At 36.2% G+C, this 27,949-nt stretch overlaps 2 protein-coding genes across 2 annotated transcripts in view; both read left to right on the forward strand.

Moving 5' to 3' along the window:
- LOC150091037 (uncharacterized) overlaps window positions 1-13,752 on the forward strand; it is a 115,808-nt gene extending 102,056 nt beyond the window's left edge. The window contains exons 7-8 of the mRNA XM_090380664.1: window positions 11,344-11,528; window positions 13,389-13,752. Coding sequence (XP_090236790.1) covers window positions 11,344-11,528; window positions 13,389-13,752 — 549 coding nt within the window. The remainder of the gene's footprint in view (window positions 1-11,343; window positions 11,529-13,388) is intronic.
- Window positions 13,753-14,138: 386 nt separating this feature from the next.
- On the forward strand, window positions 14,139-14,828 carry LOC150091038 (uncharacterized). The gene has a single exon (XM_090380732.1). It carries the CDS (start codon window positions 14,139-14,141, stop codon window positions 14,826-14,828), a length of 690 nt encoding a protein of 229 aa, XP_090236858.1.
- The last annotated feature ends 13,121 nt before the right edge of the window (window positions 14,829-27,949 follow it).

Below are 27,949 nucleotides of genomic sequence, written 5' to 3' on the forward strand. Positions count from 1 at the left end.
GGAGCATTAGCAACTAAGGCCATATTGCTCCGGGATATGCGGTGGTCATTCCTGACCTTTCCGCATCCTCCGTATGTGATGGTGACGGTCTTGAACCCCGGTCTAATCAAGAAGCGTGTGCTACGCACTGCTGCTCCTTCCCACCTGGCTACGGAGGCGCCGTACACGTTGGCACTAATGATATTAAGAGTAGGAGACCGGCAGAATTCCTTAGCAAGTACAGGTCACTGTTGAAAAAAAGCCGTGAATTAGGGTTGAATTTGAAAGTGTCCGCAATTCTGCCCAGACACGATAGGAGGGAGTATATGATGAGAGCCTTGTCGATCAATTCGGCCCTGGAGGGATTGTGCAAGGCTCAAGGGGTAGAATTTTTTTCAGCCTGGACTGTACTTGTTAACAGGAGAGATTGCTTCTACAGGGATGGGATACACTTAAATAGAAAGGGTGCAAGAATTTTTGCTGATGCTGTCGAGGCAGAGTTAGGTGGGTCGGAAAACTGCTAGTTGGGGGGGGGGATACAAGGACTAATAAATTAACAGTAGCCACTGGCAGAGGTGGAAGTGATTCTTGCACTGCTTCTATTGAAATGAGCAGAAGCCTGAAAAACAAGATGCAGGATATTTCAGAGACTGCTGGGAGGCATTGCGGTACAAGTAAACACATGGGTTGTGTTAGGGTAGCCAAGAAGAGAAACAGGTGCATGTATACCTGCGTGTACACCAATGCTAGGAGTTTGGTAAATAAATTTGATGAATTTGAGGTATTGCTCAAAACATCAAAGGCAGATATTGTTGGGATATCAGAGACATGGTGTCACACAGATATAAGGAATGCGGAACTGGAATTTGGGGAATACAATGTGTATAGAAAGGATAGACAGGACAGGATGGGAGGAGGGGTTATACTATTAGTTAAGAAACACATAAAGTACAAGGAAGTGAAGCCAGTCGACATTGATGGACAGGGCAGTGTCGAGTCAGTTTGGTGTGACATAAGCATAGGGAAATCAAAATTGAGAGTAGGAGTGTGCTATAGGCCTAATGACTCTGATGAGTAAAATAAGATATTGTACAGGGAAATAGAGTGGGCCAGTAAATCAGAGATTCTTATAATGGGGGATTTTAATTTCCCAGATATTGACTGGAATTTGTGGGTTGGTCACTCGCACACTAGCAAGGCTTTTGTGGATTTATTGGATGATTGTTTTCTACATCAGCATGTTCGTGAGGCAACAAGAGGGAGCAATACTCTTGATCTGATTATCAGTAGTGATTCTTCATGCATTAAGAACCTGCAGATAAATGAACCACTAGGTGGCAGTGATCACAGTGTGTTGAAGTGGGATTTACTCAAGGAGGTAACTACCATCAGAGGTAAAGGGAAGGGTTTTTGTTTTCGCAAAGGTGACTATGATGGTCTGAGACAGTATTTAAATTCTATACAGTGGGACCGACTGATAATGTTACCAACAGCAAACTCAAAATGGGAAGCATTCAAGGAACTAATCTTGGAGGCTACCAGGCTTTACATACCAACTAAGAAATATTGTTCAAGGTTTAGGCCTAAATGGTTGTCAGATGAACTAATGAGACATGTGGCAGAGAAGAAAAATGCATGGGATACATACAAAAATTGATGGGTGACATGGAAGCCTATGATAGATATAAGTTGGTCTGTAACCAAGTCACAAAGGAGATTAGGCAGGCAAAGGCAGACTACGAAAAATCCTTGGCAAAGGATGCAAAGAAAAACAGAAAAGAGTTCTTTACCTATTTAAACTCAAGAAGGAAAGGGGTGAATCAGATTGGTCCACTGGATATTGATGGTTCAACAGTTGAGGATCCTGCTCAGGTGGCTAACAATCTAAACGAGTATTTTGCATCTACATTCACGCATGAGGAGTTATTCAGGAAGGAGAATGATGTAGGTAAAGTAAACATTGGCAGTGAGCTGGATGATTTTGTAATAACTGAGAGGAAAGTGGAGGAGAGATTGTTGAGGATAAACATAAAAAAGGCACCTGGGGTGGATGGGATCTATCCAGTTATATTAGGGAGGCAGCAAAGGAAGTAAGCAAACCCCTAGCCATAATTATGAGAGCTCCTTTGGACTCAGGGGAGGTACCCATAGACTGGAGATGTGCAAATGTAACCCCAATTCACAAAGGAGGATCAAAGGCTGACACAAGTAATTATAGACCTGTTAGTTTAACTTCTATTCTAGGTAAATTAATGGAGGCACTGGTTAAAGAAGCACTGCAGGATCATCTAGACAAGAATTCAGTTATAGCTCAGATGCAGCATGGTTTTGTTAAGGGCAGGTCTTACCTGACCAATTTGATTGGATACTATGATGTAGTCACAAAAGAACTGGATGCAGGGAATAACTTTTATATTATATATTTGGATCTTAGAAAGGCTTTTGATACTGTTGCACATGGAAGACTGCTGCACAAATTGGAGCAGTGTGGCATTGGAGGCAAATTGCTGCTATGGATAATGGGATGGTTGAGTGGCAGAAGACAGAGAGTGGTAATCAATGGACACTGCTCAACGTGGACTAATGTTATTAGTGGAGTTCCTCAGGGTTCAGTGTTGGGTCCGTTGTTGTTTTCGGTGTTTATGAATGATATTGATGATGGGATATCAAGTTTAATGTCCAAGTTTGCAGATGATACAAAGGTTGGCAGGGTTGTTATGGACACCACTGACGCTATGCTGCTGCAACAGGATCTGGAAAGGTTGAACAGATGGGCTGAGAGGTGGCAAATGAAGTTTAACATTGACAAATGTAAAGTACTACATATGGGAAACAGCAACCCAGAGCAACATATCAACTCTGCGGTACTACACTGACAGTGGTGGAGAATGAAAAGGACCTGGGGGTAATTGTGCAGGCAGATATGAAGTTCTCTGAGCAGTGCAGACGAGCTGCAAGAGTAGCTCATGGTGTCTTGTCAATGATATACAGGAATTTTTCTAGCACGGATAAGGAGGTGATTATTCCCTTGTATAAGGCAATGGTTAGGTCACATCTTGAGTACTGTATACAGGTCTGGAGGCCTCATTTCAAGAAGGATGTAGAGCTGCTGGAACGGGTACAGAGAAGGCCAACAAGATTAGTGAATGGAACAAAGGGTTGCTCTTACGAAGAAAGGCTTAAGTTTTGCAAATTACAGAGTCTGGAGACTAGGCACCGGCGAGGTGATCTGATAGAGGTGTATAAGGCTTTGAATGGTTTGAGCATGCTCAATGCCAATGGGATTCTTCATCTTGCTCAGAATATTCAGCTCAGAGGGCATAAATTCAAATTGAGGAAGGACTGATGTCGGATAGATGTGCGGAAATTTGCCTTTGGCCAGCGGGTGGTTGGTTGGTGAAACCGACTTCCATCACTTGTTGTTGAAGTTGATAGCCTAAACAAATTTAAGGCTCAACTGGACAGGTATTTCGAGCGAACGGAGGGGTGAAATGGGAGTGGTGTGTTTTTTTTTTGTTTTTTTTTGGCTGATGCTGAATAAGCTTGCTTTCTTGCATCATATGCCTCTACTAATGCTAATGCTAATAACTTGATAGAACAAGCACAATACAAATACAGCACCCTTCACTAAAACATATAACAGCAATGTGCCTTCATTAACATCATTCAACATGAGGAGGACACTACAAGTCTGCTTGTAGTGCCCTCCTCATGTTGACATAAGCTCAGATCAGAATTTTTCTCAGCTAAATCCAGAATGGTCTAGTCAGTGAATGTCATAACAACTTTGGTAGCAGATATAATCTTAGACCAAGAAGTAAAGTCAACTCTGAGAGGTGAGGTGTTTGTGTTGAGGTGATAATAAACATTAATTTCATCGAGATACATTTTTTACTTAGACTTCTTACACCGCAATAAAATCATTTATTATACATCAGTCTATTATAGCACCTTTACTGGATCCTGCATCACTTGTAAAGTGGAGTAAACAAATATAATTTTATGTTAAACAAATGCCATGAGTACAGAAACTCTTTAGAACATCTAAACATTGTATCCCAGATGGTTTGCAGGGCTAACATGTCAATTTCTGAGTGCTTCTGTAGCCAGGTGGGCAGGAGTAGCAGTGTATACCACACGCTTCTTGATTAGACCGGGGTTCGAGCCCGTGACCATCAAATACAGAGGATGCAGAAAGGTTATTTGGTTTTTTTTTTTATGAGCATTAGCTCCTAAAAAAAAAAACCAAATAACAAATAACAAATGTCAATTTTTATACAGCAAAATACACATACTGGCCAAAAAAATTCAATCTTTATTCATTATGAAATTGGGCCGCCTTTGTTTCGAATAACAGCAAGGGTGTGGCATGCGATGGGTTCTGTATGGTGTTTTAGTGTGTTTTAATGTAATTTTAACCATTCTTCTAGCAAAATATCATGTAGCTGCAACAAAGTTGAAGGAAGAGATCTTCATTGTCACAAAATTGAAGGAAGAGGACTTCATTGTCAAATAGCTCTCTCCAGCATATCCCACGCTTCTTGATTAGACCGTGATTTCGAGTCCGTGGCCACTAAATACGGAGGATGCGGAAAAGTCAGGGAATGACCACCGCATATCCCCGGAGCAATATGGCCTTAGTTGCTAATGCTCCTTAAAAAAACCAAAATAACAAATAATAACTACCCACACATTTTCAATTGGATTGGGACCAGGTGAATGTGGTGGGGGGGGGGACTGGGAAGATGTTGGAAATCCCTAAAGTGGCCATCAACTTCAGGTTGCAAGGTGCAGTAGACCTGATACTATATTTTACAGAACAATGTTGGAAAAAAAGTCACAAGTTAGGATTAAATTTCAAAGTGTCAGCAATTCTTCCAATAGGAGGGAATATATGATGAGAACCTTGTCAATCAATTCGGCCCTGGAGAAATTGTGCAAGGCTCATGGGATAGAATTTTTTTCAGCATGGTCTATGCTTGTTAACAGGAGAGATTGCTTCTACAGGGATGGGATACACTTAAATAGAAAGAGTGCAAATGTATTTGCTGATGCTATCAAGGCAATGTTAGGAGGGAGATTCACAGACTAATAGATTAACAGTAGCCGCAGGCATAGGTGGAAATGATTCTGACCCTGCTTCTATTGGAATGAGCAGCAGCCTGGATATCAAGTTGCTGGGAGTTTCACGAACTGCTGGGAGTCATGAAACAAGTAAATACATGGGCTGTGTTAGAGTAACTAAGAGTAAGAACAGGTGCATTGTATACTTGCATGTACACCATTGTTAGGAGTATAGTAAATAAATTTGATGAATTTGAAGTGCTGGTCAAGACATCCAAGGCAGATAATGTTGGGATATCAGAGACTTGGTGCCATTCAGATATAAGGGATGAAGAATTGGAATTTGGGGAGTAAAATGTGTACAGAAAGGATAGACAGGATAGGAAGAGAGAAGGGGTTATATTATTAGTTAAGAAACACATAAAATCTAAGGAAGTGCATTCAGTTATAGATTGACAGTACAATTTTGAGTCAGTTTGGTGTGACATAAGCACTGGGAAAGAAAAATTAGGGTAGGAGTTTGTTATAGGCCTAAGGACTCTGATGAGTATAATGAACAACTATACAGAGAAATAGAATAGGCCAGTAAATCAGAATGTCTTATAATGGGTGATTTTAATTTCCCAGATATTGACTGGAATTTGTAGGTTGTTCACTTGCACCCCAGCAAGGCTTTTGTCGATTTATTGGATGATTGTCTTCTACAGCAACATGCTTGAGAGGCAACCACAGTGAGTAACTCTTGATCTGATTATCAGCAGTGATTATATATGTAAATTCTTAATGTAAATCATTAAGAATTTACAGATAAAGGAACCATTAGGTGGCAGTGATCACAGTGTACTGATGTGTGTTTTAGTTAAAGATTTAACTACCATCAGGGGTAAAGGGAAGGGTTTTTGTTTTCGTAAAGGTGACTATAGTGATCTTAGTGATTTTTTAAATTCTATACAGTGAGACCAGCTAGCAACATCAGATTCTAAATGGGAAGCATTCAAGGATTTAATCTTGGAAACAACTAGGTTTTTCATGCCAGCTAAGAAATACTGTTCTAGGTTTAAGTCCAAATGGATATCAGATGAACTAATCAGATTCATGGCAGAGAAAAAAGATGCATATCTTTCTTCTCTGCCACAGGTACACAGAAGCATATGATAGATATAAGCTAGTCTGTAATCAAATCACAAAGGAGGTTAGGCAAGCAAAGGCAGATTATGAGAAATCTTTAGCAAAGGATGCAAAGGAAAAACAGCAAAGACTTCTTTACTTATATATAAACTTTAAAAGGAAGGGGATGAATCAGATTTGTCTGCTTGATATCAATGGTTTGACTGTAGATGATCCTGCTCAGGTAGCTGCCAAGCTGAATGAGTATCTTGCATCTACATTCACACAAGAGGAGTCATTCGGGAGGGGAATGCCAGAAATTTATCAAACTCTAACAGGGAGTTAAATGATTTTGTAATAATTGAGAGCAAAGTGGAGAAGAAAATTGTTGAAATTAAACATAAGAAGGGAGCCTGGGATCTATCCAGTTATATTAACGGAAGCGGCAAAGGAAATAAGCAAACCCTTAGCCATAATTAAGAGAGCATCATTGTACTCAGGGGAGGTCCCCATGGACTATAGATATGCAAATGTATCTCCAATTTATAAAGGGGTGATCAAAGGGTGACACGAGTTATTACAGACCTCTTAGTTTAACTTCTGTTCTGGGGAAAACAGTGGAATCATTGGCTAAAGAAACATTGCAGGATCATTTAGACAAGACTGCAGTAATAATTCTGACACAGCATGGGTTTGTTAAGGGGAAGTCTCGTCTTACCAATTTGATTGGATACTATGACGTAGTCACAAAGGAACTGGATGCAAAAAATAATTTTGATATCACATACTTGGATTTCAGGAAAGCATTTAATACTGTTGTACATGTAAGACTACTGTACAAATTGGAGTGGTATGGCATTATGGGCAAGTTGCTACAATGGATAAAAGGATGATTGAGTGGGAGAAGACAGAGTGTAATCAGGTCTGAAATATTGGACACTGCTCTTAGTGGATTAATGTTATTGGTGGTGTCCCCCATGGTGTTTGGTGTTTGCCCCATTGTTGTTTTGTATATTTATCAATGATATTGATGAAGATATATCCGGCTTAATGTAGAAGTTTGGAGATGATACAAAGATTGGCAGGGTTCTTAATGACAGTATGCTACTGCAACAGGATCTAGAAAAGTTGGGCAGATGAGCTGAGAACTGGCAACCTTAGTTTAACATTGAAAAATGCAAAGTACTGTATGTGGGAAGCAGTAACTTCAGAGAAATGTACCAACTGTGTGGTGTTGCACTCAGGGTAGTGGAGAATGAAAGCGACTTGAGGGTAATTGTGCAGTTGGATATGCAATTTCCTGAGCATTGCAGACAAGCTGCCAGAGCAGGTCGTGGGGTCTTGTCAATGATATACAGAAATTTTTCTAGCAGGAATAAGGAAATGATTATACCTTTGTATAAGGCAATGGTCAGGCAACAACTCGAGTACTGTGTACAGGTCTGGAAGGATGTAGAATTGCTAGAACAAGTACAGAGAAGGGCAACAAGACTGATGAGAGGGAACAAAGGGGGTCCTCTTATGAAGATAGGCTTAAGTTCTGCAAATTGCAGCTTCTGGACACTAGGCACCTGCAAGGCGATCTGATTGATGAATATAAGGCTCATCAATCAGATGAACCTTATGAGCAATATAATGGATTGAGCAGGCTCAATACTGATAGGATTCTTCCTCTTGCTCAGATTATGAACCTGAGGGGGCATAAATTTAAATTGAGGAAAGACAGTTGTCAAATATATGTGTGTGCAAATTTGCCTTTAGCCAGTGAGTAGTTGATTGCTGGGACAAACTTCCATCCGTTGTTGTAGAAGTTGATAACTTGAATACGTTCAAGGAAGAAATAGACAAACTTTTGGAGTTAATGGATTGGTGAAATCTGAAGGTTTTTTTTTGTTTTTTTTTTTGGCTGTTGCTGTATAAGATTGCTTTCTTGCATCATATACTTCTACTAATGCTAATGTTCAAGTACTCCCTGGATGATTTGACCTTCCACTGATACCAACAAAACATTCCCCATCCCGTGATACTACTTCCAGATGCTTGGATTGTCTTAACGTGGAAACAAGGTCCATTGCTTCGTGAGATTCTCACCACACTCTCTGACTACCATCAGTGCAAAACAAAGTGTATCGTGATTTGTCTGACCACATGGCTTTCTTCCATTATTCCTCTGTCTAGTCATGGCTTTCTTGGCACCACTGCAAGTGGATTTTTTTGTGCTTCAATTAAACAGTTGACTTCCAAATGGGCAAACAACCAATATCTAATTCCTTCAATTCCATGCACATGGTATGGGTTGAAATATAGCATTTCTGGGCTTGGTTAAATTCAGATGTTATTTGATGCACACTGGATATCCTGTTTTTCTTTACAATCTGCCTTAGAGTACAACTGCACTCGTGAATTTTTTTTTCTGCCACATTTACATCTTTGAGATGTAGAACTGCTTGCTTTCCAGTCATTAAAAACCTTTGAGTTGGATGCTTTTTTGAGAAACCAATTATGTCTTTTGTTTCTTGAATCATAGCTGCTGCTAAATATGCACCAATGATAAGACCTTTTCAAAGTCTGATAGGTCAGGCATTTTTCCCATTCTGGCTTCAAATTACTGCAGTCAAACAACCTGTGCAGTATTTGTACTCAATGAAGCAATGCATCTTCACCTCACATCACAGCTTTCTTTGTATTTAATTCTGTCTGTAATGACTGTTTTAATACAAAGATTAAAACTATGGAGCTCTGTCCACAACTAAGCTAGAGACACATTTTTTTGGCCAGTTTTTGTAATTAAATACTATACAGGATTAAAATTATAAACTGTATAAAGAACAAGCAAGCAACAAAACACCAAACATACACCAGTAATAATAATAATAAAAACCTGACTATGTCATACCCCACAAAATCTGAATTTGGAGGCAAGTAAAGATTCAAAAGATTAAGTATTTGAGCTGTGTAAGAAAACATTTTCCTCAAACTTGTCTTCAAAGAGATAATGATTGCTTTGGATATGTAAGATACTTTAACAGCTTTACCATTAAGATACTTTACCATTATGATACTTTAACTTAAGATACTTTAACAGCCTACCAATATCGTTTTACAAAACACTGGTAAGTATATGTGTGTGTGTAATGTAAAGCAAACATCATGGTTGAGATAATGCTCAAAACAATCCTAGTGTGATGAGTTTATAGCTTTATTTAAAGCATTATCTGCAATTTTTTTTCAGCAGAAATGATATATTTCTATATTAGGGCACATCAAATATTTACATACTGCATATTTAAAGAAACGAAATATTAAGCTCAGAGCAATATCTGCCATGCCATTGGATGCAGACTACTAGTCATTACTAAACAGTAACCATGCCACAGTAAGTTGTGGATCAAACTATGGAGCCCTGTCCACAACTAAGCTAGAAAAACATTAAAATGGCAAAATCGTATTTATTGCAGCATGTTGTGTATTGATACATGGAAACCTGTGCACCTCCTGAATCTTTATAGACAAGTGCTTCTAATACGTTATGCCACAAAAATTCAAAGCTTTTCAAATCATCCAGCAAGGCAATATTTGCGTAATCCAAAATAAAAAAATCTGTATAGTAACCAAACAAAACTGTGTAGACCACCAGGTATCTGATTGAGTGGATTCATTTTGGAATGCAAAATAAACATGAGTAATATCATTCAAGACAACCCGATATTTCACCCACCACGAGAAACCAGACTAACTGTGATATGGATCACACAATAAAATAAGAACACCATCTGAAATGAATGTAAAGGATAATTGAGTCACTAAGCACAATGTATGCCTTACAATGAAAATATTCCTCACCACATCTGAAACTAAGACAAATTCACTCCTGTTTATCTCATCTAATGGAAAATCAGTAAACAGTTTGTCTTATATTCCTGAACAGTTGGGAATACCATGCAATGAATATGCTTATTAAACTGCAAAAAATCCATGAAATGTAATTTCTTCAGTGCATAAAGTTTTGTATAAGGGCCTTATATCTGTTATAAATAAATCTCCCTTCAAAATTCCATATATTAACTATAAACTCAGAATTGAAACACATCCAAAGAAGAGTGACAACAGATATGGCAAGACCAGACTAACAACAGGCTCCTTCAAAGAAAACCTTAACCACAGTATTAAAGTCTATTACTCATTCAAATAGACAGTAATACATGCCTGAGTTCAAATTGGACATACATATCTAACACAAATATGTATACTTACCCAAGGTGATCCCCACTGTACTCCAGCTGTCATCTTCCATTTGCAGTAAAAAATTTGTCCTCTCTACCAACAGGAACATCAAACAGTTTCCTCTCCTCAGTCATATATATGATACCTTGTAACAAATGATAAAAGAGAGACATGATATCACAAGTGTCTTCCTTTACTTAAAACTTATCCAATGTTATAAACAAATTTAACACACCAATCCCAAGGAAATATATATTTTTCCAGCACCACACAAAAAAGTGCAATATCACCTGTGTAGATAGCTAGCACATACTGAACCTGAAAAACAACAACACCTTGTGTTGATTTTCTTCACAATATGAAATTTATGCATTTAGTAAGAAACTTAATTTACTCCTGTGTATAGAAATAAAGCTTTTGCCAACTTTTACTCTCCTGCGCCTGAAACTTTTGCTTTAAATTTACTTTAATTTTAATATCCAGCACCTCTTTGACATTTCTTATACTATATTAATGAAATATTTTATTACTGGGTTAGTAGTTTCTACACAAATGGATTCCAGTTTCCCCAAAGAAGAGAATTTCTGAGATGGTCATCTGTGTACACACACACATATTATAAATAAATATCAGTATACTCCTTAGGGAGTAACTGGAAGGAACTGGAAAGTTGCTGGAGAGGCCTTCATCCTGCAGTGGATTGAAAATGGCTGATGATGAATGAATGAATGAATGCTGTGCATTAAAAGTGAACATTCAGGACTGAAACTGGTTTGCTTCACAGTATAAGTTTGATGCATTTTCTATCAAGCTTAATTTGCTCTTAGCTACACATAGAAATGAAAAAAACTTTATATTTCTATTCATAGCTAAGAGTCAAACTTTTTTCGACTCATATACATTAATATATTATAATACATTGAACCTATACAATTCCTTTAAATTATTAAAATTTTTAACTTCTTTCAGAGATCAAAACAGCAAATGAAATCCCTAGATGAGCATTCTAAGCAGAAGCCATCTGGTTCAACAGAACGACTTTCTCGTTATGACCTGGAACAGAAATTGAAGATAATGAAAGAGAAAGAAGAAAAATTTGAGAAGCGAAAACAGCATATTATGCAGCAGAGGGAGAAGACTGTAAAGAGAAGTGCGTGGGTGTCATTTTATTTCAGAAAAAGTTTTGAAATGTTTTTATTCTTAAATCTGTATACAGTACCAACTATAGTTAACAAAATTGTTTTGTATCTCATTAATCCTTTAGAATGCATAGCACTATTTTTAGTACATTTTCACAAAAACTGGAATATTGTTTTTAATATTCCACTTTTTTTGAGACATTTTCTGCATAAAAATGTAAGTCTTAGTACACGGAGATCCTGTACTTTCAAGGTAAGCTGTTACTTTTTTTTTTTTTTTATGCTAACAATAACATTTTTACCTGCTGTCATGATAGGAAAAAAAGAAATCAAAAATAAAATGGCATTGTATACTTATAATATGCCATATCTGTTAAAAATATTTATTCAGCTAAACTATAGTACTTCAAACAACGTTCCAAAAAACATTCTAAAATAGTCATTTAGGTATAAAAGTTATTTTTTTAAAAAATAAATTCTTAAAACATGAAAATAATATATTGCACTTAGTCCGTATGGAATTATTAAATAACAAAAAAAAAACCTTGTGGCTACCATGTAGTCTCGTGCGATTACTTAAATTAAACATTCTTGTGAGACTGCTTCACAGACCAGTTAAGGATGAACAACTTCATGTATGCATACAGTCATATAACCTAGAGCAGTGGTTCCCAAACTACTGGGCCCCGGGTGCCAAGCGTTTTTCGAGGCCAAGCGACATTACTGCGACTTATAGTGCTCTAGATAAGTGAATAACGTTATTTTTAAGTTCCTGTCTTTCTCCAAACAGTTTCATTTTAACAACAGTTCCATACTTGAAAACTACAAGTCAGAACGCAGAAAGGAAATTCACCTTTCTTTTCCTTTATCATATATTTTTAAGCAACACTAAACAACTAACACTAACCGCTTGGCCTCCTAGCGACACTGCTCCTGCCTCCCCGTGGCGGGGCCGGAAATCTTGGCGGAAAAGTCCTCCAGCCAAGGGCCAAAAGGAGCAAACATGGCAAACACAGACCATGTTTCTGCTACACAAACTAGCAGAAAACTAGATCAAATGGATTCATGTACAGCAAAGAGACAAAGGACAGAGGATCTCCCTCTAGTCGCACCACTGTTTCTAGTTATTCATTCAAAGAATGAACAACCGATCGGAAGCTTGTCACCTTTCAGAATTCAAAAAACTCTTGAAAGCATAGCTAGTTCCCCTAAAGCAGTCAGAAGACTAAAATCAGGCGATCTACTAGTAGAGATGACAAATCAAAAACAAGCAGAGCATCTAATAAAAGCGAGATATTTCGGAGAAATTCCAATAATAGTTACTCCTCATTCCACCTTGAATACATCGAAAGGAGTAATTACAGAGTGGGATCTTCTCAACGTTCCCGAAGATGAAATAAAAGAAGAGTTGAAAGACCAAGGAGTTATTCAAGTGAAAAGAATAACAATTAAAAGAGAAGGAGAAATTATCCCAACGAGGAATATAATTCTGACTTTCAACACTCCAAAACCACCAAAAACAGTTAAAGCTGGATATCTAAACTGCCCACTGAGACCATATATTCCAAACCCTGTCCGATGTTTTAAATGTCAGAAGTACGGACACTCTCAAGCAGTATGTAGAGGCTTTTCTATCTGCACCAAATGTGGATCACGAGAGCATACACAACACGACTGTACAGCACAGAATTCAAGATGCCCAAATTGCAGAGGAGAACATGATGCCTACTCAAAAGAATGTGAAGAATGGAAGAGAGAAAAAAGAATACAGAAATATAAGGTAGAAAACAATGTAACATACCAAGAAGCAAAATAAACAATACAACCACAACGAACAAATAGACCAACATATGCACAAGTAACGCAAACTTATAGGACAATAGAAACACAGACAGATGTAATGATCCCACCAAAAAAATCCATGTCAGAATGGGCACGTTCTCTTCTTATTGAACCAAAAGAAAAACCTGATCAGGCAATAAACACGCCCATCACGATACCACCAACTAGAGAAACCACCAAATCTACAAAACAAGTCAGAACCACTGAAGCAAACAGAAATAAAATGGAAGTAGAAGAAAAGGATCAGACAGATGAAACAATACTAGAAATTTTTGCAGAAGAAGAAGAGATGGATACCGGAAAGCCACACTTCCCTAAAAAAGGACGACAAAAAACAGAGAACTCAAAGGCAACAACCTCAAGAAAACAAGCTGAAAGTACTAACAAAACCAAATAATGAATAAATTTTTACACTGGAACTGTAGAGGATTCCGCAGCAATTTCGAAGATATCCACGATCTCATATCGGAGTACAATCCGATTAGTCTATGTTTGCAGGAAACATATCTTAAGCCCCAGAATAAAATAACACTAAAACATTACAATATATATAGAAAAGACAGAATTACAGGCGGTACAGCACATGGTGGAGTAGCAATCCTAGTAAATTCCGGCATACCAACTAAACAGATCCCTTTGCAGACTAATCTAGAGGTTATAGCAGTACGGATTGCAGTAAACTTTCATGTGACAGTTGCCTCCATCTACCTACCACCAAACGAAGAAATAACCTATGCAGAACTAGAAGACCTAGTAGTTCAATTACCAACTCCTTTATGTATCATGGGAGATATGAATGGCCATCATCCTCTATGGGGAAATGAAAATATAGATAAAAGAGGTCAAATTCTAGAGAAACTACTTGATAAGCTAAACCTAATACTCTTGAATGACGGGACACCCACGTATATACGTCTAACCACAGGAACTAGCACAGCTATAGACCTTTCCATATGCTCTCCTTCAATATACCCTCTACTGGTGTGGGCAGTTCATAACGATCCCCTGAGTAGTGATCATTATCCAATAAGGATTACTTTAAAAGAACCTACCACTTGTCAACCACAAAGAGCTCCAAAGTGGAGATTAGATAAAGCAAACTGGGCAAGATACAAGCAGCTGGCATTATTAGAACAGCAACAAATCCAACAGGTATCAATTGACTCTGCAGTTAAATATGTGACTGACAAACTCCTCCAGGTCGCAAAATTAACAATACCAAAAACTTCATTAAAATTTCCCATACATCCAAAGCCGTGGTGGAACGATGCATGTTCCCTAGCAAAACGCGAGAAAACCAAAGCATGGAATATTTTCCGAAGACACCCTACCACAACCAACTTGATAATTTTCAAAAAGGCAAGGGCGAATGTCAGACGCATTACAAAGATTAGTAAGAAAAAATGTTGGATCCGTTTTGCATCTACGATTACTAGGAAAACACAGCCGGAAAGTTTGGGACAAAATAAATAAAATGAACAACAAATACCAAAGAATTTCTCCTCCTTTTATAAAATGGAATGGACAAGATAAAGCTAAACCTAAAGACATAGCAAATGCTCTTGGTAGAACCTTTGAAAAAATATCAGATAGTAACTCCTATAAGGCAGCTTTCCAAAAACATAAAGCCCATGCAGAAACATATAAATTGAATTTCTCTAGTAAAAACAAAGAATGCTGTAACCAACCTTTCACCCTCAGAGAACTTTATAAAGCCATTTCACAGACGAAGCAAAGTGCAGCAGGTCCAGATGAAATAGTATACATGATGGTACAAAAATTAGACGAGAAATTATTGAGATCGTTGCTCCTCTTATATAACAGAATATACCTGGAAAATTCCTTTCCGAATCAATGGTGCCACGCAATAGTCTTAGCCTTCCCAAAGCCAGATAAAGATCCCACAAATCCAAATCACTATCGCCCAATAGCCTTAACTAGCTGCCTTGGAAAAATACTTGAAAAAATGGCAAATGCCCGACTAATGTGGTTTTTAGAAACCCATAACTTACTAAATACAGCTCAATGTGGTTTCAGAAAGAACAGGTGCACCCTAGACTTAATGATAAAAGCAGAAAACAACATAAGAAATGCCTTCTAAGAAAACAGCACTTAGTAATGATATTTTTCGATATTGAAAAGGCGTATGACACAGCATGGCGATATGGAATACTTAGAGACATTTTTAACTTTGGAATGAGAGGACATCTACCAATGTATATCCAAAATTTTTTACAACAACGAACTTTCCAAGTTAAGATATTAACCACACTATCGGAAGTCTTTGTGCAGCAAGAGGGAGTACCACAGGGATCGGTACTCAGTGCTACCCTGTTCGCCATAAAAATCAACTCAATAGCTAAACAAGTACCAAATACTATAGACGCAGCGCTTTATGTTGATGATTTTAGCATTTCTTATCAATCACAAAACATGCGAATAATAGAACGTCAATTACAAACAGCAATTAATAAAATAACTGCATGGACTCAAAACAATGGCTTTAAAATCTCTAAACAAAAGACAGTAGGAATACAGTTTTGTCGGAAAAGAAACTTGCACCCAGACCCAGAATTAAAGCTAGAAGAAGAAGTAATCCTAATAACATCCAGCACAAATTTTCTCGGATTAACCCTAGATAAGAAACTGACCTTTTTAGATCACATAAAGCGCCTTAGGATAAACTGTCTAAAGAAATTAAATATTCTTAGAGTCATATCTGCAACAAATTGGGGAGCAGACAGGTACACCTTATTACATCTATATAGAAGCTTGATAAGATCCAAAATCGATTATGGGGCACCTGTTTACAGCTCTGCAAAACCAAGTGCCTTAAGATGGTTAGACCCTGTACACCACAGTGCACTCCGCATAGCCTTGGGAACATTCCGTACTTCTCCAGTTCAAAGTCTCTATGCTGAGGCTTATGAACCACCACTTCATCTCAGAAGACAAGAACTCCTTCTATCTTATGCAGCCAAAATAAAGTGTTTTCCAAACCATCCTGTGTTCAAAACATTATATACACCAATATGGGAAAATATGTACAGAATACACCCAACAGTTAACAAACCAGCAAACATACGCATCAAAGAGCTACTTCCAATTTTGTCTCTTGACTTCAACAAACTAGCTATTATACGAAACGCACCAAAACCCCCCTTGGAAATAACATCACCAAACTATGATACCTACTTTCAATCTTGGGGAAGACATTCCCTACCAGGAAGCAGCTTTCAACAACTACATGCTGCATATCTAGAGAAATATCCACAATATTCACAAATCTATACAGATGGATCGAAAACCGATACAAAAGTAAGCGCAGCAGCAGTTTTCTCTGATACTACAATAATCCAAGTCCTCCCAACAGAATGTAGCATCTTCACAGCTGAATTGCAAGCAGTGAAGCTAGCAATAGACCAAATATGGAAGCAAAAGCTACCCCATAGTCTGATCACAGATTCCCTCAGTACGATGCAAGTAATACAATGTGACGCAAAGAATTTCCATCCAACTCTAAGACAAATCCAAGCTACCCTAAACAAAATTCTTAAAAGAAAACAAGAAGTCACTTTTTGTTGGATTCCTGGACATATGGGAATTAAAGGAAATGAACAAGCAGACCATGCAGCAAAAATGGCAACCGGCACCCTTTCTTCAACCACCAAAGTCCCATTTACAGACTACAGACATAGTATCAAAGTGAACAGCAAAAAACAGTGGCAAAGAATATGGAGCGAGCAAACACATAACAAACGTTTTCAAATTAAACCAGTTTTAAATCAGTGGCAATGCAATGAAAGAGATGTCCGAAAAGAAGAAGTAACCCTTGCCAGGTTACGAATAGGGCACACATATCTAACCCATTCCTATCTACTTAAATCCGAAGAACCACCTCAATGCAGTCAGTGCCGTGTACAACAAACAGTAAAACATTTACTACTAGATTGTCCAGCTTATAAATGAAAGAAAAATAGCCTTTAGTTCTGTAACTAAAAATCAAGATGCTCTGGTTTTGGAAAACATTCTAAGTGAAGAAAATAAGGTAAGAGAAGTTTTTCACTACCTAAAATCAATAGGCTTATATAATCAGATTTAAAACACAAAAATCACCACAAGTCAACGAATCCATTTGAACTCCATCTCTTCATAAAGTCAGGTATTACTTAAATCCAAAATTTGAAAGAAACCAGACTAGGAAATCAAAACCGAGAGAGGTGCATTATGGCCACAGAAGCCGATGAGCCAACAACTAATAAACAACAACAACAACCCAAACTACTGAGATCTAGGGACCACTTCAAAAATCAAAAAAAGTTTGTGGACCCCTATATATAACATATGCATATCTGGAGAGTATCATACTGAAGTGTTCTGCGTATCATATTGAGGTAAATTTCTCTTATTCTTTTACAAATATTGATATCAACATAGAACATATTGAGCATTATAGCTCTGGTTCATACTATCAAATGCATATATTATATATCTGTATTGGTAGTCGACCATATATATATATATATATATATATATATATATATATATATATATATATATATATATATATATATATATATATGTATGGTGGACCACTGTTTCGTGGATCCCCTGGAACTGGTCTGTGGCCCCCAGGGATTTGCAAATGAAATGTCTGATGAACTCCACAAATGAAACGTCTGAATTCATACAAGATAACCTGATTATTATAAATGTTGATTAAAAGATAGTGCTCATTAAAATGTAAGTTTTGCAACATAATTACCATCAATACATTTCAGTTACATGCTATGTGAAATATGTAGAACACAAATTAATACTCTCTTGGCAGATTGATATATTGACTATTGGCTAAGGAAATCCATGTGTCTGTTTAGTTTAGTCTTCTTAGTTTCAGACACAACTTTTTTCCCCCCTAATTCAGTAGAAACACCTAAATCCCATTGTTACAGATTTTGAAAAGATTATGTAATGTTCCATTAAAATGGCAACTCATCATTGCTTCTAAGAGAATTATAGCATTGTTTTAGAAAATAACTAGCAAATAATGAATTTAAGAAAATATTACATTGTGTTTCTTCCTTGACTGTCTAGGGACTTTTGTCGCTTCTGTGACTGACAGGCTTAGCTCTTTATAAATGACTGTTTATCCATGAGTTGATCTAAAATAACTAATATCATTTTTAATCAAATAAAACCACCCAGTAGATAAATCTAGTATTCATTAAAAACTTGAAGGTACTGTTGTTGACAGGTTTCAGACCTATTGGAGTCACTTATCAGACATCAGGTAGTCTCAGTTACCAAATTTATGGGCGCCTCCGTAGCCAGGTGGGAAGGAGCAGCAGCGCATAGCACACACGTCTTGATTAGACCTGGGTTCAAACCCGTCACCACCAAATACGGAGGATGCGGAAAGGTCAGGGAATGACCACCGCATATTCCCGGAGCAATATGGCCTTAGTTGCTAATGCTCCTAAAAACCAAATAACAACAATAACCAAATTTATGTCGAGCAGTAAATAAATGTATTGAACACAAAACACAAAGCCACTAATTGTAGTTACTCCTGACTAATCATGTTGCCCTTCTCAGCACCCATTTTAACAGATCTACATCCTTCCTATATTGAGGCTGCCAAATCTGTATGCAATATAAAATTGATAGTCACCTCTTTGTTTCTAATGCCAAAATTTCAGTATCATTGAGAGAATTGTCCTAGAAGCCTGTCTCCACTGTTCAGGTAACTTGGGACATGTCAGACTGGACAGTTATCTCTAGGTATTTTTTCATTTAACTTCCATAAATAAAACAATGATTCTTTTATATTTAGACCTTTTTTTTTTTATGAAACCCCAAACCTGAAAGGTATTAGCATTAGAATGTATAGTACTTAGTACCATGCATGGGTTGAATGTTGAGAAGATGAAAAAAAGATAATTGTTGACATTAGACTTAAATTTCTTTAGAGTGTAATTGTCAGGAAATACATGTGAAGAGAGATTGTTCCAGAAAATAGAAATTGAAAGAATAAATGTGGAAGATGAAAAGTTGGTTCTGTGAGTTTTTGAAGCAGGATGGTAAATGGATGTTGACTGACTGCATCTTGTGTCTGGACTGGTTTGGAGGAGAGAGGGGAATTATAGAAGCCAATTCAGAAGAAAAGTGCTAATGAAAGTATCTATAGAAAAGGCATGCAGCAGAAACAGAACATCTATGAGACAGAGAGTGGAGAGACCTTGTAAGATATGGGCCATTAATTAATCTAACTGCCCTTTTTTTGAATGGAGTCTTAGAAGCTTGAGATTCTGGGAGGTTATGGGGACAATATTCCATGCTAGAGAGAATTTGAGATTTAAAGAGTGAGCTGAAACTGTTTAGAAGAAAAGTAACTCTAAGAGAAAAAAAGAAAAGTCAGTTTTTTTTATGCAGAAGAAGCAATATGTGTGATATGCTTATGCCAAGAAAGATTAGAAATCAGAGATATGTGATCTTGTCTAGACATCTGATTGTCATAAAAGAATAGCATAGGAGTAGAATAATCCTTTTTGTGATATATAAGACAGAACTGAGTTTTAGAAGAATTGAAATTAACTAAATTATCTTCACCCCCCCATTGGAGAATTACATGGAGATAGCATTTAAGGAATTGGTAGTGGGTATTCAAGAAGTTAAAGCTGTTTGTGCAGGGAAAGGTTTCTTAAAACTAAACATTAGAATGCAATGTGCTATCATCAGAAAAACTTATGGATAGAATTTCCGGTCAATAGAAGAAAATCATTAATACACAAGAGGAAAAGAGTGGGAAAAAGAACTGAACCTTGGGTTCATCAGCATTAGTGGAGAAATTAGAAGACAGAGGACCATCTACCATAACCTGCAGTGAGTAGTCAGAGAGTAAACAAAACTGAATACACAGTTAAAAAGGACATTCGACAATCCATAAGATGAAAACTTATTTATAAGAGCTTTTTGCCAAACACAATCAACAGCGTTTGAAATGTCAAGAATGACTGCTTGAGTTTCACCAAACTCTTCCATTGAATTTGTCTATAGATGGATAATGCAAGCCAGTGTATCACCAGTGTATTCACCTGATGATATCCTTATTGGCAATCATTGATCAGATGGAAGGTTTCAAGATAGTTTAGGAGTTGGCAGTTAAGGATTTCTCCATTAACTGCCAACTCCTAAACTATCTTGAAAGAGTGGAAGTAAGTGCAATGTGACAATAATTGGATGGAAGGAATTTGTCACACTTTTTAAGAACTGGCTGGATGTGAGCAAATTTTCAAACAGATAGGAAAACACCAGTGGAATAAGAAAGTGTAAAAAGGCAACACAGAACAGAAGTAAGCTCAGGAGGGCAGGTTTTTGAAAACAAAAGGAGAAATTCCACCAGGACCTGGAACTTCCTTGGCATTCAAATTCTTCAAATGGAAGACCACAGGAGGCATTGAATGGAGTGTACTAGGGTATGGTAGGAGGTGGTTTATCAAAATTGCCAATACAAGAGTTAGATGATAAGTAGGATGCTAGCAGATCAGCTTTATCTTTAGCTGAAATGGCAATAGAACTATCAGGTTTTAACAGAGGTGGGAGTACAGATGGACAAAATTTGCAGCCAATAGCTTTGGCAAGAGACCAAAATGCTCAACTAACAGTTGGACAACAAGCAGGATTTCTAGTCTTAGGCTGTTCAAAATGTAGTCTGTACTGATTAATAACTGCTTTACAATTTTTGCAATTTTGGTGTAGGGAGAAAATGAACTTGGAAATTTGAATGCAAGCCAATTAAATTATGCAATTCTTATCTTGAACAGTCTTAGCACAATTATTGGATAACCAAGGTTTAGATAAAGGACGAGATTTTAAGGTGGAGTGTGGAATAAAAGATTTCATCCCTACAAGAATGATTTCACTGACACAATCCAAGCAATATTACATCAGAAAATTTAAAACAGTAAATCCAACCAAGGAAAAAAAGAATAGAAATCTCGCAAGTCATCCCATTAGTGTTTTTCACTGCACTGAGTTTTTAATATTTAAAGGATTTTGGAAAGCACTGCCAACACACTGTAAATCTCTTAAAAATTAAAAATGCAGTGCAGTATAAAAAAAAAATTATTTCCTATATTTATAATTTTTTAGCTAAATTTTATTATAAATTTACCAAATACTTTTTCATTCTAATTGGAAAACTAAAACTAAATATTCTTGAGCACAGACAAACCAGTATCTTTGATATAGCTATATCAAAGATATTGGTTTGTCTGTGTGCAAAACATTACTCCCAACTTTTCTAGCAAGGTGCCTGTTTTTTTTATGGGTTTTTTTTTTTTGTGTTCTATAAAGTATGTTTTGACCTAATCTCTTCTTCAAAAGCTCTTTTGAAGAAGAAGAGATTAGGTCAAAACATACTTTATAGAAAATTAAGATAAAAAAAACAAAACAAAACAAAAGAGAAAAACATTTAACTGAACATATAGGCTGTAACATTATACAATTAATATGTGGCAAAAATATTTTACATCTATTAATGGTATGACATAATTTTATTTAAAATAGCTATAGTTACATTTTGATGACTGGAAAAAAATAGTTTTTTTTAATATATATGTTGATAACAAGAATATTTTTAAGCAAAATCTTGAACAAAAATTAGTTATTTTGTTTATACAAATTGTTTAACACAAATATCTCTAGAAATGATAAACAGAAATTATTTAAAATTCAATAAAAAAAAAAAAAAAAACTGCTGATGTTCTTTACAGCAAAGGTTTTCTTAGTGCTGGTGTCTTGACCCTCTCCTGGGGGGTGGGATTCAAGCACAATTTAAAGGGGAGATTACAGTTTTTTTTATTTTGTCCAGATTTTAAATTTGATTATTTTTGTTTATTTCCAGTTAAACAATGATTTATAAGGTTGGTCAATGCTATCATTGTTTTATTTAATATATATAGATTAAAATTTAATTATTAAAGCAAATAGCATTATATTTGTTTCTTGCCTAAATAAAATCATTAGTTTTATTCATAGCTGGGGTGGAAAAATTTTTTTTACGTTTTAGGAATCTGCAGTATTGCAAGTTTGAGAATCCCTGCTTTGCTGAATCAAATTTTTTTGTGCATACAGCTCACAAATTTGATGTTCCTGTTATGTGGAACATAAGGCATATCATACTTGTGTACTTTACAACTGTATCTGCAGGATTTTTTTATAGTGGAAACATCCCATTTTTCTAATTACACACAAAAAAAATGGAAAACTATGCCATCCTATGTGGTGATTTAAGTACATACTTCCCTCTCCATCAGCAACAAACCCTCTGTGGTAGCCTAACCAATGCAGTTCATTGCTTGTCTGCCATTTGTCTTGTCGATTCCCATCAACAAGTGGAAGAATTTTTAAAGTTGTCTTAATTTGAGGCTGTAGTTAATTGACTTTAGACAGTGGTGTAAGATTTTTGCCCTGTGTATTATTCTGGGTTTATAAGCCCTCATAACATGTAAATTGGCCTTTGAACATGCACTTCTACAGACATAATACTGCAGGTTATAAACACACTTGAAGGCTGTTAATACCAATTTTTTACCTCCATTCAGCAGCAAGAAATTTACTTGGTTCACTCACTGAATAGGTTATCTTCAAGAAAGTTTTTTAAAATATATATGACAGCCACTCGTAAAGGAAATTCCAATAACTATCATAATGACTACTGTCTCGATTGGTAGACTGAGATCCTGATGACTTTTGGTGACCTCAAACCTAGATGATACAGAGATTGTCTTTCTTCATTGGCATCTCTGTAGCCAGGTGGGCAGGAGCAGCAGTGCGTAGCACTGCTGCTCCTGCCCACCTGGCTACAGAGCGTAGCACGCACTTCTCGATTAGACCGGGGTTCAAGTCCGTGACCACCAAATACGGAGGATGTGGAAAGGTCAGGGAATGACCACCACATATTCCCGGAGCAATATGGCCTTAGTTGCTAATGCTCCTAAAAGCCAAATAACAACAACAACTTTCTTCGTTGTTAGTTTTCTTTGATATTAAAGTGTATTATTTGCTTGATTTCTAAGTGCTACTCATAATTCTCTCTGTATTGGCAAGGGGAAATTAAATTTCTCTCTTGCTGATTAGTTTGCAGAGTGTATAGCTGCTCTTGCTATCAGTAAACTCAGAGTTCCACAGACTTATAGTAAAATAGAGTTCGGCTTTCTTTATTGTTAATTTTGTCTAATATTAAATAAAGTATTGTGTTCTTTTTGATGTCAAAGTTCAAAAACAAAAACCAATCATTGAACTTTTAATTTTCTCCTTACCATTATCAGCAAGAGTATTGACTTCCATTGACAGCTATAAATGGGAAATACTCAGCAATCAAACAGTCATGATTAGTAAAAGCCAGTGAGAATCACTAGGTTTTACTAATCATAAATCAAGATATCAGGTGTAAGGGTTTTAAATGCATTTTATAAATGATTTGTCTCAATCCCTGCAGATCTTGTGCTTTTTATTTGTATATTTCAGATATCATAAAATCTCATAAACTTGAAATTCCAAAAGACAGGGGTTTTTACATTAATAAAATTCCTTCAGATGTTGTAAATCATATACAACTAGCAGAATTTTGCTATAACTTCCTGAAGGAGCATATTCACCTGCATTATGCAATCAGTACTGATACCGATACAGTACATGTGTATCAGTAAAAAGTCATTTTTGATGCTCTTTCTAGGTTCCTGAGGTGAGCAATTTGCCATAATTCGTTTCATGTCAGGCTCATAATTGAGAAACATAAAAACAATGAGGTTGCTGAAACAATTTCTGGTGTAACATCTTAGATGGAGTTGATAAATAAATTAAATGTTCAGTCATATACAATATGGGAGCCCATATTTGAATCCTGAAATCCAGACAGTTTGACAAAATGTTTTTTTTTTTTTTTTTTTTTTTTGTAATTTAATTATGCAATGCAGCTCTAGTGTTACTCTGCCAACCTGGCTGTCAGAACATTGTAGACTGACAATCATTTTTCATGAAATTTTAAAAAACTGCTATGCTTATTCAATAAACAACATTTCTTTTTATTTACTGAAGGAGTAACTACATTCAGTGAACACATTTTATCTGCTGTGCTGCTTATTTACCCATCCTATCTATGTCCTTTCATCGATGACTTTGGTAATGTACTAATAGAGATTATGGGGAAGATTCCTTCTGTCATAAATGGTTCACCTTTTGCATGTGTTATAGCCACATTTCATAGCAAATTTTTGCAATCCACTCTGATATTCAGTAATGGAAAAGTGTTGTGTCCAATTTTTACCATCAGCATAAGAGGAAGCTTTCATCTTCTGTTCCTCTCTGCAAAATATAATCCCTTTGGGCTGTTTAAAAAATTTCCAAATTAGTAAGTACCTATTCATAAGAACACTGAATATATCTTAGCTCTATACCACAGTCTTGGATATAATGTAAGTTTTATTATGTCCGAGAAGAGGAAGATAAAAAAAAAATAATGCAGTTTATGGCAAACATAAATTTCTCAGTCAACAACAGGCATACTCCATACCTTATGGAGAGAGAACCGATTAATGCAGTGGTTTCCAATGTGAACCATTGAGCTACTGTATTCCCTTGTGTGGTGTATTCTGCCAATTAGCAGTTAAATTTGTATAAAAAAACAAGAGTTATCCCTCAGTAATTACTGAAGATGTTCAGTTTTTCTCCTATCTTCCTGAATTACAAATGCAATAAAAAAAAAAAAAAAAAATATATATATATATATATATATATATATATATATGGGAGCATACATCACTGACACGATAATTGTACAGGGGAAACTCACAAAAAGTAAACATTTTTCCTTGTTAGAGGGGAAATGAGAACAAACTATCCAGTGGCCTGACATAGCCGATCGGTCAGGAGTGCAGATGCAGTTGCACATGCTCTTTGAGTGGACCGGGGTTCAAGCCCGTGACTGCTAAATGCGATTAACATTTGTATTGATTGATCTATTGTAAACTCCACTGACCTGGTGGTCATGCCAGAGTATAAACAAAAACATTTTTATTTTTATTTTTTTTTATTCAGTTACATTTTTTTAATCAACAAACAGAATACAACATCCTTTTTAAAGCTATGAAATCACATGTAGAATGGCAAAAACTACTAAAGGCATAATGCAGAGTATGCCTTAGAATTCATGTAATCGAGGGGTACTTGTAAGACAGAAACAAAGCTTTTTTTCAGTAATGTAATGGGGACATGTACTTCTTTCGTTAAAAGTTGAAATTTTGTATTGCAATTGTTGTTACATTTTAAATGAATTAAAACATTATGTCGCAATTGGTCATATTTTAAAAGGCACTCCCATCCAACTCTGCTTAGCATTAATATGTCATACAGTTTATGTATTGAAAGAACCTTATAAATTATATATTTCTGAAAAGAACTGCAATATTTAATGTTGATATATTTTATTCTATAACTAAGCTTTGTTACTTTGCAGTATCAAATGATGATCAAGAAAAGAGATAAGTTTCATTTGTATTCACTGCTGAAAATAACTCACTACAGCATAGCTAAGTAAGATTATCACCCTTTGTAAAAGAATCTGGTATGTCTGTTAATTATTGCTACCCCCACCCAATAAACAAAGATGAATCGGGAACAAGTACTCCTAACACAGAACAGTTGCCATCATCAACTACAGTGTCACACAGCAGTTACTTCAACCCATTTCCCCAAAACAAATTAAAATTAAAGTATGGGCAAAAGAACTGATTTACATTGAGCTCCCCTGGCACTTTGGCAGCTGATGAGCTGCTGTGTGATTTGAGGAGGCAAGTATGAATAGCAAAAGCTGGTCCACACCACAAATATAGATGATAATAAAATTTATTATGTTTGTTTCATGAAAATAAAAAAGAAATTGATCTTTCACTTTCCGTGGTGAAATCAGATAAATTCAATCATATTCCTGCCAAATGATAATGCAGAGAGTTTACACACATTTTCCAGCAATAAAATGATATGTTCTTGTTGTTCCCACTTAGCAACCCTGTTGAGTGGGTGGAGAGAGAGAGAGAGAGAGAGAGAGTGAGTGAGTGCGCGAGCATCTTGAAATATGTTTTCTGCAGCAGCATGTTCAAGAGGCAGCCAGAGAGAGTAATACTCTTGATCTGGTTATCAGCAGTGATCATTCGTGTATTAAGTATTTTCAGATAAAGGAACCACTAGGTGGCAGTGATCACAGTGTACTGATGTGGGATTTACTTAAAGATATAATTACCATCAGGGGTAAAGGAAAGAGTTTTTGCTTCCGTAAAGGTGAGTACAGTGGTCTCAGAAAGTTTTTAAATTCTGTACAGTGGGATAAACTGACGATGATACCAACAGTAAATTCTAAGTGGGAAGCATTCGAGGAATTAATCGTGGATGCTACTAAAAGTTTCATACCTATTAAGAAATATTGTTCAAGGTTTAGGCCTAAATGGTTATCAAATGAACTAATGAGACTCGTAACAGAGAAGAAAAATGCATGGGATACACATAAATTATCAAGCGACTCAGAAGCCTATGGCAGATATAGGCTAGGCTGTAATCAGGTCACAAAGAAGGTTAGGCAGGCGAAGGCAGATTACGAGAAATTCTTGGCAAAAGATTCTAAGAAAAACAGTAAGGATTTCTTTACTTATATAAACTCTAAAAGGAAGGGGATGAAAATGATTGGTCCACTTGACATCGATGGTTTGACTATTGATGATCCTGCTCAGATAGCAAACAAACTGAATGAGTATTTTGCATCTACATTCACACATGAGGAATTATTAAGGTTTGAAAATGGCAGAAGGTTATCAAATTGTAGTAGAATACTTAATGATTTTGTAATAACTGAGAGCAAAGTGGAGGAGAAATTGTTGAAGTTAAACATAAGAAAAGCACCTGGGGTGGATGAGATCTATCCAGTTATATTAAAGGAGGCGGCAAAGCAACTAAGCAAACCCTAAGCCATAGTTATGAGAGCATCCTTGGGCTCAGGGGAGGTTCCCACTAGGGCTTGCATAAAACCAAGAAATTTCAAAACCGAGTTTAACCGAAGTTTACTCTTAAACTTAGGGAAAATTAAACTTAGGGAATCTCAGACTTAGGGAAAATAAGTAAAAGCTATAACACAGGTATTTATTTTATCTTGGGTAGATTGTACAAATCGTAATCAAATCTTTTACACAAAATTTATCACCTCTTATAGTAAAAAAATAAAAAAATTAAAATGCTCCAAAAAAGTAACTGGCTTGAGATTATACAAAATTACAAATTGTAGTCAAATCCTTTAAATAAAAACTATCTTCTTGTATTGTAAACAAAAAAATAATAAGCCCTATAATAATAATAATAATAATAATAAATAAAAATAATGTGAAAAAAAAAGCTTAAAGTATTTGTAAAATTCTTTACAAATAGTAAAGTATTTAAAAATAAATACTTTACTATTTATTGCTCAGCTTTCTTCTGAAAATGATCCTTAAAAAAACACAGTATATTAAGCATTTTTCCTGATAGACTTGACCTTATTTTTGTGTTAA

The sequence above is a fragment of the Mastigoproctus giganteus genome, chromosome 1 (genome assembly GCF_048544385.1).
Source record: "Mastigoproctus giganteus isolate SK-2022 chromosome 1, ASM4854438v1, whole genome shotgun sequence".
NCBI classification, from domain to species: domain Eukaryota; kingdom Metazoa; phylum Arthropoda; class Arachnida; order Uropygi; family Thelyphonidae; genus Mastigoproctus; species Mastigoproctus giganteus.

Bases quoted from the DNA above. Each gene is read 5' to 3' on its own strand.
- LOC150091038 (XM_090380732.1), top strand. From the start codon at position 14,139: ATGGGAGATATGAATGGCCATCATCCTCTATGGGGAAATGAAAATATA.